The sequence below is a fragment of the Panthera leo genome, chromosome B4, assembly GCF_018350215.1.
Source record: "Panthera leo isolate Ple1 chromosome B4, P.leo_Ple1_pat1.1, whole genome shotgun sequence".
Classification (NCBI taxonomy): domain Eukaryota; kingdom Metazoa; phylum Chordata; class Mammalia; order Carnivora; family Felidae; genus Panthera; species Panthera leo.
The window spans coordinates 91,176,902-91,197,224 of NC_056685.1; the positions used below are offsets into that span (position 1 = coordinate 91,176,902).

Below are 20,323 nucleotides of genomic sequence, written 5' to 3' on the forward strand. Positions count from 1 at the left end.
CCCAGGATGGGGATGCTAAACGCTGCTTAGGCACTGTAGCTGGTTCAAAGACAACTGGGGTCTCATTCAGTGTGAAAAGGAAATGGACGGATGATAAAACTTCAACAAGAAATTAGACTTCTTAAATAATCAGGGCAAAGTGGGACTTAGAGCTACGCTTGCATGGCCTCCTCCTTCCATGGATACCTCCGTACCCATGAGTCCAGCACGAGCTAGACAACCTGACTGCATAGCGAAATTAAAATAAGAAAATATTCCTGACACCTTCTAAGATTATCCATCCTTTTAAAGCAGCTAATACTTTTCAAAATATTCTCATATCCATGATCTCATTTAACCTTTAGTAAAACTCTGTGAAGAGGATAGGATTTTATAGATTTTATAGACTAGGAAATGGAAATTTGAAAATTAGTTTGTTATGCAGAACTTTGTATCTGTTTTCGATACACGACAATTGCCTCCTCATATAACTGAATGCTAGAAATGCTCAGACTCATCATAAAGTAATTGATAAACGATGGATACAAGAAGGTAATGAAATACTACTGAGAAAAGGGCTGAAAAATAAGGCCATCCTGAGGCAGACACCACGCCACCAGAATAACAGTAAGCCAGTGAATCAGTCCCTCTCATTTTGTTACAGATGTCATAGGCACTTATTTGGCTTTCTTTGGTTTAATAAGACTTGATCCATTTCAAATAAAGGACCAGATGGAAAACTAATAGTGCACTCACTGCAGATAACCAAGAAGCAAGGCATCAAGGGAGCCCCGTAGACTCTCCATGGAGAAGCTAGGAAGCAGGGCTGCAGTGAATTTGAGTTTTACTGGAACCCTCTTGAGTCCTCATTGCAATTCAGAACAGAAGGAGGCTGTGCTGCCCACATCAAGGACAGCTCCCACATCCTACCTTTGGCTTCCTCCACTCTGACAAGGACAACAGACTGCTCTCCTAGCCCTCCAGGTCCAACTCTTTCTTCTGCCCCACATGGGAAATAACTATATTCTTGTCCCAAGGGAAAAGGCTTCCCGTTAGGGTGAGCAGCAGGGAATGAACAGACAAACCAGAGTCATTACTGTTTCTTCTCTGTTCAGTCCTTTATATTAGTACCTCAATCACCGTAGGGAGCACAACCTCTCCCCACTGTCTTGTAGCTTCACTCCGAATATGAAATGTTTTAGTCCTGTCTATCCCTCCCACTCTCCCTCCCTCCATCCTTCCATTGCATATTTATTGACAATTTGCTAAATGCTAGGCACCTTGCCTTCTAGCAATAAACAAGACAGACTTGGTCCCTGCCCTCAAAGAATTTATATTCTAGTAAGAAATTCAGACCCTACACAACGAAAAATCATAACCAGTATGATTAGGAATAATTAGCAAGACAAAGGGGAAGGGTTCTCGTCCGGGGCTAATTAGGAAACAACTGCTTGAAACATATCTGCAGTTGGTTCCTTGAGTTCCCATGGTTGCACGGTTGTGTAAAATTTGAAAAGGATAGTTTTGGATTCTTTTCCTTAGAGTTGTCTCCCCTCGAACTGCACAAGCTTCAGGTGCCAAAAAACCTAGGTCTTCCTAGGATAACACCACCTCACATCCAAATAGCACCTAAAGGGTTGCCTCATGGAGGCGCACACATTTTCTCATTTGATTCTCACGGAAACCTAGGGTCTTAGGGATGAAAACACAGAAGCCTTCCAAGATTAGGTGACTGGCCTAAGGATACCCTATCAGGCAACTCATTTGCTAGAACTTAAAACCAGGTGCTCTAACCTTAAATTCCCTTCTTTCTACTACATCGCTTTGGTTCACTTGTGCTGTCTTGGCTTGACGAGGTGCCAAAGTGACACGTGGCAAAAAAAGTTCCAAATTCTAACAAAAACGTGCTAAGACTATTCTTCTTTTTCTTCTTGAATGTAAGTATGAAACAGTAAAACAAACTGTAGTTCAAAGAGTGTGAAAGTCACTTTCACCTGACAGGTGAAAGAATATTCACTGGTTTGTATTGAGTTAGGGACCTGCCAACTCCTCATCTGGAAGGCCACACCGGTTCCAGAAAATAACAACCTTGTGTTAAAATCCTTGAGAAATATGCCCTGCTGAATATCTAAAGGAAAGGCCTACTCTTTTTGGGTTGTTTTAATTTTTGTTCAACCAGTGATATATACACACACATACGAATGTGTTTTTCTCATGTCTGAAATCTGGATACATATTTCCTAAAAAAATATTACGAGCCTCTGTTTTGCCCCATTGCATACTTTCCTTTAACAGATTCATCATGTGGTCTGAATACAATACCCACCCATGTTATCAAGTATGAACAGAGCAAAGGACAGTTTCTTTTTAAAAGCACAGTGCCCTACCAACGCCTTTAAAATCCATTAAAGAATATCTCACCAAGCCCAGGAGAGCATTACAATAATTGCTTCTCTTACCCAGGTGAAAAAGGACATATCTGTCAACTAAAGAAGTGCAGAAGCAATTAGCGCCTCAACACTCTACTGGGAAATTGCTTAAATTAAGGAAATAACAGGGATGCTTTATGGTTATCGTATTTCTAATATTTAGTTACTAGCATGGCTGGAGAGTGCCTCAATCACTCCCATCCACTCTCCCCATCACAACAGGGTCAAGAGCTGGTGTGTACATGACTCGGGTGTGTTTGGATGTCTGCATGTATGGCACATATGATACTTCAGTCATTTCATTCTTCAGAGACTCGGTGCAGAAATAGGATTGGTAGATGCACTAATGAAATCAACATGAAAGGCTCTATATGTCTTAGATCAGTAACTTCTCAGGCATAAAAACAAAACAAAACAAAACACACATTTCTGAATTCTGTGCTACCACAGTGGAACTGCCTTATCTTTTCTCTTCCAAAGCTGGGCTACCACGCGGCATGTTCACATTTAACAAGCCTTCTATACAAAGAACAGAGGCATGTGACTGAGCTGGGGAGTGAATCAGACAAGTCGAAACCCTTGTTTGTCAGCAGCAAGATCTAGAGAGAACCTGGAAATCCAATCTGTCATCTTTCTCTCTTCTGGGAAACACCCAGGAATGTTATACAGCCTTTACTGTGAAGTATAGGTATACAAACCTGTTCGGAGTTTTGAGAGAAGCTGAATATAGGGCCTGAGAGTCTACCAATCTTAGTAAAGGTAAAATATATTTCTTTCTCTTCTCCCTACCCCATTCCTAAAGACTGACTGTTGAAGAGGGACCAAAGCCACTCAGAATTCCCAGAGAAAATGATACAGGATGCTCTAGTTCCCATTTGTATACAGGTGAAGACAAGTAAAAATGAAAAAGCTAGCATGTAAAAACAAAAGCAGCAATGAACCCAGGAAGATGCTGGAGGAGACCATGAAGGAGGAGGGCCGTTCTTCACCTTGCCTGGTGACTGAATTACATCACAGATGATCTGCAAGTTCAAGACCGACACCCATTTGGTTATCTTCACTATGTGCCTATAATCAGCATCAAGCACCTGTCTGAATACTCCCAGTGTGAGAAACTAATCTTCTCAGAAAGCTACCTATGTCTTCTTCAGACAGTTTCAATGAGTGAGTAAACACTACATTTATCAAAGATCTTATAGGGACTAAGCTTAATTTAGTATGCTGTGGCAGACAGATTACAGGGTGGTCCTCTATGATCCCTAACTCCTGATCATGAGCCCTTGTGTTGCTCTTTTTCCTGAATGTGCATGTGACCTACGACTCATACCTAACCAGTAGAATATGGCAAAGGTCCCAGCATGTATGCTATTACACGTACGTGATTTTGTACGTAAGACTAGTGCCCATCTACCTGGAGGCTTTCATACCCTTATGAGCTTTGAGGAAGCAGACAGCCATGTTGTGCTGAAGGTGGTCTTTGGCTGACAGCCAGCAAGAAACTGAAGCCTTGAATGGAATTCAGCCAACACCCTGAGTGAGTTTGGAAGCAGATCCTTCCCCAGTCGAGTCCCATATGAGACTGCAGCCCTGGCTGACACCTTGATTGCAGCTTTATGAGAAGACCAAAGAAGCTGTACCTAGATTATTGACCCACATAAAAAATTTAAAATTTTTATTAATTTTTCAGAGAGAGAGAGAGAGAGAGAGAGAGGGAAGAAGGGGCAGAGAGAGAGAGAGGGAGACAGAGAATCCCAACCAGGCTCCACACTATTAGCACAGAGCTTGATGCAGGGCTCAGTCTCACAAACCATGTAACCTGAGCTGAAACCAAGTGTCAGACACCTAACTGACTGAGCCACCCAGGAGCCCCACTGACCCACAGAAAATTTTAAGCTGCTAAGTCTGTGGTAATACTGTTACCTAGCAATAAAAAACCAATATAGACACTCTCTATGCATTAACTTTGTTAGTCTTCATTACTCTCCCATTTCATACAATGGGAAAACTGATACATAAGCATGACACTTAAATAACCTGGCAAAGTCCACATAGCAGTAGGTGGCAGGGCTGGAATTTAAACAGGACACGTGAACTCCAGAGCCTGTGTTCCTAACCAGCAATAATGTATATTGCTTTTCTAAACTTACGCTCTACCTTAAGTTGCTTCCAAATCTGATTTCCTGTAACCTACCCTCATAGAAGAGGTCAAAACTCCAAATGCAGGTGCTAACTAGATGCAATAAATGAATGAAACAGGCTGTGGCAACCTGGGTGGGAGGGTGTGGTGTGGGCATGAAATACACTGAAGAGCAACAGTCATTGCCTCATGGTATTTGCTGGCTGAAGAAATGCGTCTATAGGCTTCCCTGAGCCAATGGGGTGATGCTGGCTGGTGACCTCCAACATAGGAGCTCCAGTTATGCCTCTGAGATCATGAAGAACACATTGACCCCTTTTCTACAGGAATAAAATATTTGAAACCAGTGATCATTTTTGTTTCATATCTTTGATTTTCTCCTACTTATATGAATGGTGACAACCTCACATTTTTGTTGTTCTCTTTTGCCGATGGTCTCCTTGACACATGTATAAATACTTAGAAGGTTCTTGACTCTGCAGTGTCAGCTGTCAGAGATCCCTCCTTCTCTTCTCCATCTGCAGGGTTGGGTCTGGTGTGCCTACCCGGATATAGTTCTGCCAGGTAGCTGTAATCCACACAATGCTCGTTATTACAGTACTTACAACAATTACCCAGGTTATTACATATTCTAGCATAAGAGTCAAGTGATACATAAGCATATGGAGCAAAGCCTGAGTGAGGGTGCCCTCTATTCCTCCTTTCATCTCAAAGGAGACCACTATCAACATTTATGTCAAAACTTCCATTCTCTTTTCAGACACTAACATTTAACCTAAACTGGAATAATCAACACCATAACTTTCTGTTTTCAACATAACACTATATCTTGGAGATCTTTTCATGATATGGCCTATAGGTCTACTTCATATTTTTAGCAGTTTTGTAATTTTTCTTAGAATGGCTATGCCCTAATTTGTTTGACCATTCTTTAATTGATAGGTATTTTAGGTTGTTTCCAATATTTCACTATAAGCAACGCTTCAGTGAACATCTCTGTACATACTGACTTGCTATTTATTATTTCCAGTTCTGCCCATTTTCAACCACACATCGCCTGTCCACTCATGGCTGACTGAAAGGAGTCTCAGTTCCCACTTTTCAACAGTGAGGCATCAGAATTGGGAGAGGTCCCTTACTATCCCCAGAGTCACCCTCCTCCAATGCTAATGATTCTCTATCTCAAAGGCAGTGAGTGATAGTGACAGTGGTTGTTGGGAGGCCACTGACATTTTTTCAAAGCATTTCTTTATAGAATTGGGATAATTCTCAAAAGTTACCACATCTTATAGGTAGGCAACTTTATGGTTACATATTTGTGCGCAAGGATGAGGACTGCTGTAGGATATATTCCCAGAAATGGTGGGAAAAGTGGATATATATTTTTAATTTTTAAAATATTTATTAATTTTGAAAGAAAGAGCGCAAGCAGGGGGCGGGCAGAGAGAGAAGGAGAGACAGAATCCCAAAAGGGCTCTGTACTATCAATGTGAAGCCTGACAGGGCTTGATCCCATGAACTGTGAGGTCATGATCTGAGCCAAAATGAAGAGTTGGACACTTAACTGACTGAGCCACCCAGGCACCCCAGATATATTTTTAAACATTTTGATTGATGCTACCAATGTGTCTTCTAAGAAATTTATATTCCTACCAACAATATATAATTCTATTTTCCTGTATCCTGTTGGCACTGTATACAACTTAAGTATTTGCCATTTCCTTTTTTTTTTTTTTGTAAACTCCTAATATCTTTTCCCTTTGTTTTTTGCTCCTGAGAGCAGAAGAGGGGTTCTTGCCACCAGAATTACTACCACCTTCATGTGGGCTTCTAGAAAGAATAGTTCTTGGATATGCTTTATTGTAATATGGACAATTGTATCATGTGAGAACTATAGGAAGTGTTACGGACAAACTGGAAGAATTTTTCCAAGTTCTCCAGGCCAGAACAAGAACATGGGGAAGAAGTCTACTGCTGGTAGAAGCTGGTCTAATGTTACTTTTGGCATGGTGAAATGCTGAGCTACTCAATTCCAATGATGCATCTCCAGCGGCTTCTAGAATGGTCTTAAATTAAAAAAGATCGAATTTAAAATTAATGTACGAGAAAACTTACGCCAAAGGTGGGTGAAGTGATATTAAAACAATTTCTTAGCTTTTAAAAATATATTGTAAGCAGCTTCATAGAGTCAGATATATTACCTCCCCCAGAATTGAAAGAATGTGCAGATGTGATAATGAAATGAAGATAAAAATCAAAGATATGCCAAAAAGACTAGGAACGAGTGAGCATCTCAATTCCTACACTGAAGAGCTCTGGAAATCATAGACGTCTAGGATTAAGGGATGTCATAGCAAAATTTTAGAAAGGGTTACTACACCACTGAAAAGTGAGGCATACAAATCAACATATATACATAAAGATAATATAATGTAGGGGCACCTGGGTGGCTCAGTCGGTTGGGTGTCCGACTTCGGCTCATGTCATGGTCTCACAGTCCATGAGTTCGAGCCCCGCATCGGGCTCTGTGCTGACAGCTCAGAGCCTGGAGCCTGCTTCGGATTCTGTGTCTCGCTCTCTCTCTCTGACCCTCCCCTGCTCATTCTCTGTCTCTCTCTGTCTCAAAAATAAATAAAAACATTAAAAAATTAAAAAAAATAATATAATGTAAATACATACTTGAGCCTGTCAGTGGGCTTTGAGAAAGATCTCTCATGATCACCTGTGGACAGAACAGAGTACTGTGAACTCAAAGCCTGTGGTTTTGAAGCTCACTGAACAGGTTACTCAAAGCCTGCAAATCAGTATTAATGGGGGAAGGTCAATGTTTCTGGTGGGGTGTTTCAGAGTTCTGTCCGTGGTACTGCTATGCCCCCGAATTTTAACATTGTTAGATGCTTATCAAATTTGTGGTTAATTCACTGCTAAGAAGAGTGGTAAATATATGTGATGAGCAGGAAGAGAGACTATTTGCATCATGTTGCGAAGATGAGCTGAATCATTTGACAGCTGAGTATGTACCTGAAAGATGAGGGGCCCTGGATTAAGGTAATTTTAAATTCAAATACCTGCTTTGTTGTTGGATAAACTTGGGCAAGTCACTTAAGCCTCTGTGAGCCTTAATTTCTTCCTCTGTAATATTGAGATAATGAGCTATCTGTTTTGAATAAATAAGACTGGTACCTGATAGACGCCCAACAATTGTTAGTACCCTTCCCACACTCCTCTTCTCAAATCTTACTAGCTGAATGTAATAGAAGTAAATGTACAGACAACTGAATGAAGGGTACAGTGTTGCCCTGCATTACACAGAGTGCTGCTTCTCAAGGGAGAAAGCCTAACTCATAGGGTCAATTTATGAGAACAATTGCAAGTCCAGTATAAACAAACATCACTATTTCATTTAAAAATACAATCTTAATCTACATTAATCCAGTAGAGTATCCAGATCGGGAAGGGAATGATTTTCTTACACTCTGTTCTCTTCAGCTTGAGAAGGTTCAGTTTGGGCCACAAATGGTAAAGGGCATTGACAAACGTGAGAAAGACTACCAGGGTGTGGCAAACACGTCACAGAAGACAGGGCTGGAGGAACGAACATGCTTTCCCTGGTCAAACAACACCAACTCAAAGGAGAGATGACCAGGTACGTGAACATACTTGAAAACCTGAGGATGTTCGGGAGAATTAGAAGAGCCAATGGGGAGAGGTACGAAGTGGGAAACTTCAGTTCGTTGGCATAAGCAATACTTCCTAACAAGTAGAGATATAAAAAAGTGGGTCTACCTTTTAAGATAGTAAGTTTCCTGTTTCTATCAATATTGGAGCAGAAGTTAGTTTCCTATATTGAAAGAGGAAAAGAGAAAAAAAGGTGTGTGTGCAAGTGAGTGTGGTAGGTGTAAGTGTTTATTAGAGAAAGAGCAGTAAGAGTATAATGAGCTGTACTCATCATTGCATCTCATTATTTTGTAATGTTTGATGTATAATAGCGATCAGATCCTAAGGTAAGTGATGCAAGGAGTCTTTAACACAACCAACATGGACTCCACTGAGCTATGAATCCTGTTGGGCAAAACAGTGTGGAGGCAATTTTAATAAAGAAACATTTTCTTGAATCTAAGGGGCTCTAATCTCAAATTAGAGATAAGTCTGGAATCCAGAAAAATAATTGCAGAGCAGCTTGAAACAGGATGAGCTAAACTGCCAAAAAGTTCAATAAAAACACATAATGCTCTGGGTGTTCATAAAAAGAAATGATCGTGGAAGGAAGAAGTTGGAGGAGAGCTCCCTGGGGGAAATGGACTATAAAAGCTGGCAACAGGGGGGTATCAGCATTAGGTGGGTAAGTTCATTTTAGCCTGTTTTGATTTGAGGAGGCAGGGTTTGTAAGAGAGAAGGTTCTGTTTAGTTGGAGATCTACAGGACTACATGGTAATCCTTGGAAACTGCCCTAGGCAATCCACTCCCCCCAAGCTTTGAAATGACACCTCCTCTCTCTACCAGCCTATAGCATTCCTCTCCCTTCCTTACTCTCTGTGATGACCTCCCCTCCTCTTTCACTAAGAAAATAGTTGTCAGAAGAGGACTCGAGCATCCTCTCAGCAGGAAACCTACCATCCTCCTGCCTTTGTGCCCTTGGACTCTGTTGGCCTTGCTTCCTGCTAACACCTCCACTACATGCTGATGGCCTCCCTCTAGCCTCTTCAAAGACTTTGTGTTTGCTTTTATCCCTTCTCCCTCCTGTGTCAATTTCTCCCACTCCACTGGATCAACCATACCAGCACACAAAGGCGCAGTTTCCTCTCCCATAGTTTTTGAAAAAGGAGCCCCTGCACTCCCAGGACCGTATGCTCTCTCCAGCTACTGTCCCATGCTTCTACTCCTCTTGATAGCTTCTTTGGAAAGGCTGAAAGAATTGGCGACATTCTCTGCCTTTGTTTACTTAAGTCCTATTCTCACCTCAACCCACTCAGATCGGCCTTTGGCTCACACTGTTCTATGAAAACCAGTCAGAGTCACTAAAAACTTTCTTCTTGAGGAATCTTACGGTCAATTCTCAGCCATCATCTTATTCACCTGTTCATCAATATTTGGCCCAGTTTGTTTCTTCCCCCTCAATGACATGGGGTTCTTGGCTTGGATTCCAGGACAGCGGATTTGCCTGGTTCTCCTCTTACCGTGTCTGTTTCTCCATGTCTTCTGTGGAAACTCCCTTCACTACTGACCTCTGAGGCTGGTGTGCTGTAGCCTCAAGCCTTGGACCCCACCTTAACCTATCTGCACCACCTAAATGCCATCACTCATCCCCAGGGATGTAAATACGACTGCTGACTCTAAAATTTCCATCTCCACTGGCCTCTCCTCTCCTTTGAGTTCTCTACTCCCCCTCCCGCTGATTTAGTTCTTCCTCAGTGGCTCTCTGTCTCAGTAAATGGCACCGCTGTTTATCCAATGAAGAGCAGAAACCTTTGACTCATCCTAGACACATCTTTTCTTCTCACATTCCCCATCTAATTTCTCAGCGGGTTCTTTGAGGTCTTTCTTCAAAACTTGCCCATTTTCTAATACCTACACCTTCATCATCCTGGCCCAAGTCACCACCATTTCTTGTCTGACACACTGCAATGACAACTGATCTCCCTGCTTTTGCTCTTGTCTTCTTAAAGTCTATTTTCCATATAGAAGCCAGAGAGATTTTTCTAAAGAAAATCTCAACTGTTCAGCCCCTGCCATGGCTTCCTGTCACACTAAGGATAAGTTCCAAACTCCTACCTTGGCTACAAGCTCTACAGAACCTACTTTTGTCTCTCTCTCTCTCCAACTTCATTTCTTTCTTTATTTTAAAGAAGATTTTATTTTTAAGTAATCTCTACACCCAATGTGGGGCTCGAATCTACAACCCTGAAATCAAGAGTTTCATGGTCTACCATCTAAGCCAGCCAGGCACCCCTGACATCATTTCTTACAGTTTCTTTAACTAGCCAAACTAGTTTTGACCTCAGGGCCTTTGCACTTGCTATTTTTTTGGTCTACTTCCTCCAAACCATTATGTGGTTTGCTCCTCATTTTAGGCTCCCTCAAATGTTACTGCCTCCAGGAGGACATCTTTGACTTGCCTTTCAAATGCACAGCCCATATCTTTTTGCCCCCACCACTCTCTACTCCTTATACGAGTTTATTTCACTTTATTGTACTTAGCATTGTGTGACCTTATGTTAGGCAGTTGTTGAATATATGTCTTTTCCACCAGGAAGCCAACTCCAGGAGGACAGAGGCTTGTAGGATATTCCTAGCACCAGCAACAGTAATAGGCACATAGTAGGTGCCCAACAAGTTGTTGAATGATTAAATGTTGAATGACTGTATAAGAGTCAGTTTTGATAAAAACTCAAAATAAAGAAATGAGAGATCACTTTAATTATAATGGATTTAGCGAGCAAATAAAAGCTTAGCTGGAGAAAACCAAAAAAGCAATGCACGTATGCAAGTATGTAAGGGTAAAAAGCATGTGCCAACAGTTTACATCCTATGCAGAAAACAGGAAAGCACCAGAGGTGCAATCAAACTCCTAAAAAAAAGAGATTTGGCAGGTGTTATAAAGTATTTCCCCCCAAAATTATGAAGGAGAAATCTTATAACATCAGTTTAACAGCTAATTCAGTAATAGGCTTTAGGAATGTGTAAGAATGTCTAATTTTAAAAGAATTTAAAGTGTGTGTGTGTGTGTATGTATATATATGTGTGTGTGTGTATCTATCTATCTATCTATCTATCTATCTATCTATCTATAGAGAGAGAGGGAGCACATTGCTTGGAGTCAGTCTTTAAGCATTTAATCTGATAATGGGGGATATATATGTACTGATTTTAGAAACCTCTTTGCGAGGTTATATGCTCTGCTACAGATAAAAGTGATTGCTTCCATTTATTCAGTGTTGTTCCAAAGTCTTAAAAGGGAAACATGAAGTTATAGAGTAATGGAGTTGCCAGTTTAAGAACAATTATATCAAAGACTGCTTGGCCAATTTTGATTTTTTCCTTTGAATTGGAAGCCCTGAAAACCACAAGTATATAGAAGAAATTATAGCACAACTTGAAGGCACTGCCAGTTTTCTTCCTCAGTTTCTCCTGGCCCTTTGTTACTTAGAGAAATAATGGTATGATCCCCATGACTTCAGCCTTTACTCACTGACCTCCATCTAATGAAGGGCGCCAGTCAGTCATGACTGAGAAGGACACCTTACGTTTTCTGGATACTCTGAGCAGAGACTCAGTTGGCCTGCAGAAGTCAAAGTCTTTACACCTCATACTCATTATGGGCTTTCTCCATCACCTTCTCTTTTTTAAAAAAAATATTTATTTATTTTGAGAGAGAGAGAGGCAGAGAGAGGGAGAGAAAGAATCCCAAGCAAGCTTTGTCCTGTCAGCACAGAGCCCAACGCGGGGCTCAAAACTTACAAACTGTGAGATCATGACCTAAGCCGAAATTGAGAGTCAGATGCTTAACCAACTGAGCCACCCAGGTGTCCTGTCCACCACCTTCTCCTTTTACCAGTGTCTCATCAGGACACTGGTTGAACTTGATTTTTATTTAGGCTTTACCCAAGTTCCACTATTTTCCAGACCCTGTGATGCTGGGCAAGTCTTTTTAGCTTTCTAAACTTAAGTTTGCTCGTCTGTTAGAGAGGAATAAATAAAACTTACTTCCTGAAGTAAACTGGGAGGAAGAAAAAAACCAATATTTATCAACATGGTTAGTCTAATACTTGAAGCATAGCATGAAGTGAACGGCAACTAGTATTCTTAAAATTATCTATAGTTTCCCTCACTTTATCTTTCTAGATTAGGTTACTCTTATGATCATTTCATTCCTGTCTTTCCCTACACTTTGGATTAATACTGTTCAACCTCATCTTTCTCTTTCAGTATTTCTTCTCACTTTATAGCAAAAGCCCCAAATGCCTTCCACTCCCATTCAGATGACCTGTTTCTGCACATTGAATCTCCGACTACTTATCAATCTACCAACAAAGTACACAGCACTGGGGTTCTTGGAGTCATTTCTTCTGGGGAGACTCTCATTCCAAGCTGGTGCTTCTCCAAGTATGGTATATGTAAACATTAATGGGTGTATTTGAGAGGACACAGATGCCTTTAAAACCATTTCAGAACTAGACATTAAAAAAATTTATGTTAGAAAAATACCATTAGTATTTCAAGGCACAGATAACAAAGGTTTAGATAAGGCTAAGAAAAAAAATCAATTTAAATTTACTGAAAAGCACATGAATTATAGTACAGGTAGAACACAGATATATAATAAACATCATGAGGAGAACATGGGAGTGGCAGAAATTTGGGAAGCTAGTCTAAGTCAGGTAAGCCTGAACCATAAGAAAGGAGTATTGATGGGCCCAACTGCCCTATTCTACAGTAAATTGTGTAAGACGGTTCTTGGCTTTTCCTAGCACCAATCAATCAATACAACTTTCACCCAGCCTAATTCTCTAAAGTCATTTAATTTAAAAACCCTGATTGAAGGCCTCCCTAACTTGGAAACTGGGAGAATTAATTTTTCTTCGCTGCAAAAGGGGTAGAGGGAAAAGACTTGCTCCTCACAGTTCCCGCACACATGTCCTTGAGCCTCTTTGTAAAATGTTCTTCAGACCCTGGGAGGCTGTGCTGGCCATCACGGTCACGCGGTCACTCCGTGAGCTTACTGTGTGTACCCAGGGCGTGACATTGACTAAATGCCACCACTCCTATAGCACAGGGGGACTCGGGAAGTATCGAGGCACAGTACTAACTCGTGACAAATGATTTCCCCCTAAATTGCACGCTGGGAGAATTATTATTTAAAAATTGTTTGCTGCATATGTACCACTTCATTATATTTCATCCATGTTTACTAAGGTGTGAGAGGAGTTCAAACGTAATAGACTGCCATTTTTTGAATTGCTAATGAAGGCGGCAGCATTGAGAACACAAATCAGGCTGGCTGGCTTTGCCCAGTGTTATTTGAGAAGTCAGTATGTACAACCAGCCACATGGCCAAGTGGATCGGTTCTCTGGGGAAAATATTTAATGTGTACCTGCCATATTAAGTAATAAGTTCTGCCTTGCACCACTCTATTTATAGACTGGCTATTTTCACGTCATTTTTAGCCTTTTTGCTACAGCAGAACACTTGAACGAATCATTCTCATCTTGTCACTTGTATTGTTAAATTCTGCTCAAACTTTCAGTGTTCCAGAACTGCACAGATATTGTCTGCTCAGACAGAAACACATAAGGCTGGAGGGAGACCTCTGGCCTTTAAAATTCTCTAGCTTCTAGCTGACCTATATTCCATTCATTAGTCTTGGGCAGCAGACGATTTCCTTAGAAATGCCATATTTGGAGCAGCCTCAGGGCCCGCCTGAACAGCATATTCAAGGAGTCAGGAAATATACGGTAAACAGAGATTGTTACACTCGTTTTGTAAAGGAAGCGTATTAGTCATGAGGGAACAGACCGCACAGAGAAAACGTGCCTGCTGATCTCTGCCTGCTCATTCATTCCACAAGTATTGACTGGATACCTACCACTTGCCTAGCGTTGTTAGCTCTATGCAGTGGACACACGCTGGTGAACAAGACATATACAGCAACTGCCCTCCAGTCGCTTACGTTTTAGTGAGGGATTGAGAAAGCAGAAAAAACAATAAATTGAGCAGTTAATTTCAGAGAATGGTAGATACAGTACCATGGACAAAACAAAGGTGGGGGTGTGGACAGGATCTCAGACACATGTGCAGCTCCCAAGACTCTTGACTTTACCACCTTAGCCATTTACCTCTAAAGACGTGATATGGTTCTGCTAATTTCTTAAAAATGCAACAATTAGAATGCTGGTAAACCCTGTTGTTTTGTGTTCTTACTGTGGACTCTGAGGGGCTCTGGTAGGGCACACCCCGGACCTAAGTCCCCTTGTCCTTACCTTAGCCCTGCTGGATGTTTTGAGGACACAGGGACAGCCTGACTGAGTAGCAAAGGTGCTTGTCTTCGTATTTTACCGCACGGGTCACTAGCTCACTAACACCAGAGTCTGACTCAGTATCTTTGGGCAGCATTAGTGCACCAGGCTACCATTCCTTTCTTTTTCTTCTTCTTCTTCTTCTTCTTCTTCTTCTTTTTTTTTTTTTTTTTTACTTTTTATCTTTGAAATAATTTGAAAATTATAGAAGAGTTGCAGGACCACTATGAAATACTCCTTCATACACACACACACACACACACACACACACACACACACACAGAGATCAGTTTTTCTTTTCTGAATCATATGAGAATACACTGGAAATATAATGGTCCTGGGGCGCCTGGGTGGCTCAGTCGGTTAGGCGGCCGACTTCGGCTCAGGTCATGATCTTGCGGTCCGTGAGTTCTAGCCCCGCGTTGGGCTCTGTGCTGACAGCTCAGAGCCTGGAGCCTGCTTCATATTCTGTGTCTCCCTCTCTCTGACCCTCCCCTGTTCATGCTCTGTCTCTCCCTGTCTCAAAAATAAATAAACGTTTAAAAAAAAAAATGGTCCTTTACCTCTCCCCTCCCAGCTTCATTGAGATGTAATTGACAAGTTAAGTGAACAATGTGATGATTTGATATATGGATACGTTGTGCAGCGCCTTTTTTTGTGTGATGCCTCATACGTGCTTGATTCAGCTGACTTTAGTTTACCACCTGTGAGACTTGCCCACTTTTTTGGAGGAACTCAAGGGTGGAACCGAAAGGAAGAAAGGAGAACCAGCCCCAACCAGAGTAAATGCCCTTCATACACCTGAGCAATGTCATAGCTGTAAAATCCTGTGTAAATGTCACACTATATATGCTGTCATAATGAAGATTTTGACCAATGAAGTGTCAAATTGTGTGTTAACAAAGGCAGGGAAATGCTGAACAGAGAGGGCAGAACCTTTAAAATTCCTGTCCTTTCCTTCTTAATTCAAGGTTGACAGCTTCTCCGTGGTGCCAATGGCCCTGTATGATTTACCAGACTGATTTTCCAGTAGGTGTTGACCCTCCCTGGATGTATTCTAAACAGCTTGGGTGTATACGTCTGAGGCTAATGGACATTTCAGACTCAGCTCCATGTTTTTACTCCCCCAGCAAACACCCAAACGTGAGAAGAAAGAATGACTGATATAGACTTCATTCCATTATGGCCAAGTTGATAAGTGTCTTTTTTATATTCTAGGAGCAAAAACAGATATCTTACACAAACTTTTGTAGCTCATTCTGGCTACAGAGTTAAGATCATTTTCCCGGGGCACCAAGTTTGCAAATACAATAGATGTGAAATGCTTGACAGCTTCTTGTATTTGTGAATTGCCCAGGAATCTTTGTGAAGACTAGCATAATAAAAGAAAGCTATCCTACTTGGAAAGAAGAAGCATGTCGAATAAATAACACACTAACTCTAAGCCTTGAGGTCTATAGCAGTATTCTATCTTTTTCTGTCATTCATGTTGGACATACATAATTAAATGCCTCATCTCTAAGTGGGTAAAACCATAAATTATTGCAAAATGTGTTAAACTAAGAATCAGTACAGATTTCCTTTAATAATTTGGACACACCCTTCAAGTGGTAAACTTTACCAGTAATCTGTCAGACAGAGGGGAACAGATCAACAGATTGTTTTTAATAAACAGATGTGTGAGAGAACCTGTTACTTCAAAATATCTTTGTACTTGGAAATCATCTTCTCTTTGATAAAAAAAAATGGGCAGAAATGAGTCTGAAGATATGCCTCCTTAATATTTCTTAATAGACTTAACAGATCTTTCATCTACATTTAAACTTCAGGGTCGTAGACACTCATGTCATTTTTTTACTGTCATCATTATTAAAATTTTAAAAAGCCTCATGAAAGGCCAAAAAATCTTTTTTGTTCCTACACATTTAGTGTCGTAAGAGAGATGGCTAAAATGACAAGTTTCCAAATAACATGAATAATGCATTTCCCCTTTATCCAAAGCAAGTGTACATTGCTCCTAAAGGATGTTTAATCTGTTCCCTCTTTTTTTGTTGTTTTTTTAGAAGAAATGGAGGACAAGGAAAGGAATGAAAGGATTTACAGCTAGAACTGTCACTTCATGAAAGATACATATTTGACTTGTGAAGTATTAATAATTGCTGTAGTAATATTGAGTTTAGACGGGGTGGTGGATCTTAATATGAATAAAAAGCAAATTATATTTCTGTTACCATTCAAGGCTATTTCTTTGGGACAGAATTATTGCACACTACTCTTTATTATGCCATGAAAATAGTGGAGCCCATGTTAAGAAATCTCATCTATGTATACGTATATAAATATTTACTCCAGGAAGCCCCAGGTCTACATTTGTAGAATAAGTTTCAAAGAATGGAGCTTTCATAAAAGTTGGATAGAGAAGTTTAAGAGGGCTTTCCCTACCTTACCCTTTTCCTCCACTACCTCTCACCCCTTCTATCAGAGAAAGTGCTCACGTGAGTGATCATCACCATCACTGGATGGTTGAGAGTGAAGTCTGGGGGTAGATGTGAGGAAAGCCATAGCTCCTTGAAGGTTCCAGTTTCCTTGTGTTTGCTTATAGTGCCCGGGGCAGCAAAATGGCCCTAGGGCTAAGGCTATGTCTGCCCTAAGAGTTACCTTTGCGCTGAGAAGATCCAGGGTCTGCTGGATTAGCCACACTCTTGTTTAGGCCTCATTTCATTTCCTTGCTGCATTTTTCTCTAGACACATCTTTCCTTGCTACCAGGTGGTAAAACACCATTGAGGAAAGTAAGATTGGCAGGGGAGCACAGGAGGAAGGAACGAAGGCTGTAAACCTGCATTTTGCTTTTATGCTCCGTGTGGTTCAATGGAGTTCATCCAGAGAACATTTCAGGATTTTTCAGCTAAAGCTCCAGCAATGAATAAAGGCCATGCATTTCCCCCTGCCTCTTCCTCTGTGTATCTCTTTCTCATGGGGTAGGGGTAATGGGGTAAAGGTGGTAAACATAGTAGGTGACTGGTTAAGACTTCTGGATGCTGGGTTAGATCTCTCCTTAAGTGACCTCTTGGCCTAAGATCAAGGGAGGATGCCCCCCACAACCTTCCCCCCCCCCCCCCCCCCCCAGAACAAGAACAGGTTCTTGTAAGTAGTAAGACAGAAAAGTCAAGTAAGTACAGGTTCAGAATTCCAAGTATTAGAAGTCAGTCAGGAAACAGTTTCTAAGAAGTTCCTTAATTTTCTCCTTGCGATAATAGTAAGTAATAATCAGCTATTAACCACTTTGGTTTCTTAGCCCTCTGGGTGGTGATGACTTTCTTCTTGGGCTATTCTAAATAAGAAAATTTTCAGGATCCCCAACCCTTCTGGCTGCTACCTCATTAAAGAACAACAAAAAGGTGTCTGTCCATGTTGAAACCCCAAGAAAATAACCCATGAAGCCTACAAAATAGGTTCATGATTCTAATTAAATTGATTCTAATTAAATTGATATAAGGAGGGCTAAAGGAAAAAGTTCTGTAATGAAGAATCACTATATGTCATGAGCTAAGGATTATGATGAATGACTTCTTTGTACCTAGCGCGTAACTTAAAAAACTACTTAATGACTTTAGGGAAAAGTTTGACCCTCAAACATGTTATAATTTAGTAACACTAGAGAACCCATGAAAAGAAAACATAATTATAGTCAGTGCTTTTGTTTAATATCACATAAAGGGGAAAGGACACTAGGAAGTCCCTTCACTCTTCCCAAGAGAAGAGTATTGCATACTGGCTAATGTAGACAAGCCAAGAAGGAATTGATGGATAACTGGCATTCTTGAACTTCAAACTTTGGGTACTTCCTTACTGCTGACAAGGAGAAAGCAGAGAACACAGCCCATCGCTGACTACAGTAGTTTTTCTAAATGTGATCAGCACTAAGAATGATGGGTTTATGGGATGGAATAGAAGAAATCTCCGCACTGGGTGATGCCATCTAATTATAGAAGTCAAATTACTTTAGAATCTTCAAAACACCCAGACAAGGATGTATATAGCATGTTCACAATATGGCTCTTTACAAGCCATGTACTTTCATAATGAATCTAAGCCTTCACAGCAAGAATAAAAATAACCACATGTCATTCTTATAAAAGTAAATAATAATCATGAACAGGGTTGCTCAGAAACTGGACTCATATTGCTCTTATTCAGATGGAAAAATTCCCCTATTCACTGACAGATTTGCCAAACCATTCAACTGAAATACTGGAAAACACTGCTTTCTTTCTCCTGAATTTTTAAACTACTATGCTATGCTCTAAAATCCCATAGCTAAGATGTAGCTGTGCTCAATTCACTTGTACAAAATATATAAAGGCATTATTTTTATAAATGTCTAAGTGTATTAATGATTTTAACCCTTCTTTTAAGTATAGTTACTTCCATAAGAGGTTTTTCACAAATCAACTAGCTTTATAAATTTTGAGTAATATTTTGAATTTTTTTCCCTCTTTTACAACTTTTGTGTCATTCTCAAATTCAAAGCTTCAAAAACATTGAAGTGTTGGGGTAAGGCGTTTAAGATATTTGTCCAAAATGGTTTTTTTGAAAAAACAGGTATCACTTATTGTGTCATAGGAATCCTAATAGCAGCTTCCTAACGAGACAAAGCCCCAGAATTTTACAAGAGTTGCCCAGTGGAAGTAAATCCAGGTTCAAAGAGATAAGAAGAAAGGAGTAATTTGTTATTCAGACTATATATACGTTCGGCCACAGCAATTTTGAACCCTTTGTTCTGCCTTGTACGTCTCAATAAAGAAATAGATGCTGCCGTGAAAGTCACCCCCTGAAAACAGAGAAGAGAGTAAGTAAATGAGAGAGCTGACATAACTCCAAGTCATTTTACCAAGGAGTTGCACATCGGATGATTTCTCACAAGTTGGCAAGCTTTTCCAAAGTCTAGTTTTTATGAATATCCTTCGAACAAGTTGGGTGGAATGCAGTCTATACCCTATGAAATATCATTGATTTTTATTACCAAGTTGGAACTGTTTAGGATCACCAAATAACAGGGTTCAAAAGTAAAACAGCTGAAAAATCCAACAGTCTGGTCTAACCTGGGATGCTCTGTCTCCTCACAGCCAACGCTCCATCAGGCGGCTTTGTCTGGCTGGCGGATTTAGTGTAGGGGCTCTCATCTGCAAAGGTACAATGAAGCGTTTGGTTAATTTCCATCCAGTTTCTAATGCAGTGAAGATTTTTTAATGGACTGCAATCCTTCTGCCAGAGAGAGGTGATATGGTATGGTATGGTAGAAAGAGTCAGGAGATCGGAGTGTTAACCTTGGCTTAGCTGTGGGGCAAGTCATTTAAAATGCACTGAGCATTGGTTTTCTCCCCTATAAAAGAGGGAGAGAGATACTTTCTCATCTACCTCTTAGGACTGTCAGGATCAAGCTGTCGTGTACCTGAAGGCATAACATGGTAAGAACTATGCAATACAGCATACAAATTATTTGCCTGTCACCTACATGCATTGATAAATAAGTATCAGTGAATATCAATAAGAGGAAGACAAAGAAGGAATAAAATGGCTCAGTGGGCACTAAGAATAATCAGGTAGAAGAACAAAGGAAATGAAACGAAATGTTATATTTCAGATGACAGGGCATTATAAGCAGATGACAGAGCATTAGTATTGCAGGAAAATAAAGACACACTAAATTAGTGGGTTCCTCTTGGAAGTGCAAAATGGCATCCAGATATATGGAGGGACATG

At 40.6% G+C, this 20,323-nt stretch overlaps 1 protein-coding gene across 11 annotated transcripts in view; it reads right to left on the bottom strand.

The window, feature by feature from the left end:
- Window positions 1-20,323, bottom strand: part of GRIP1 (glutamate receptor interacting protein 1) — a 682,479-nt gene that overhangs the window by 166,308 nt on the left and 495,848 nt on the right. For 10 of the 11 annotated variants that reach the window (XM_042947098.1, XM_042947099.1, XM_042947100.1 and 7 more), the window contains one exon: window positions 19,663-19,743. The exons of the other annotated variant lie outside the window; for it this stretch is intronic. In XM_042947098.1, coding sequence (XP_042803032.1) covers window positions 19,663-19,743 — 81 coding nt within the window. The remainder of the gene's footprint in view (window positions 1-19,662; window positions 19,744-20,323) is intronic. 11 annotated transcript variants of the gene reach the window in all.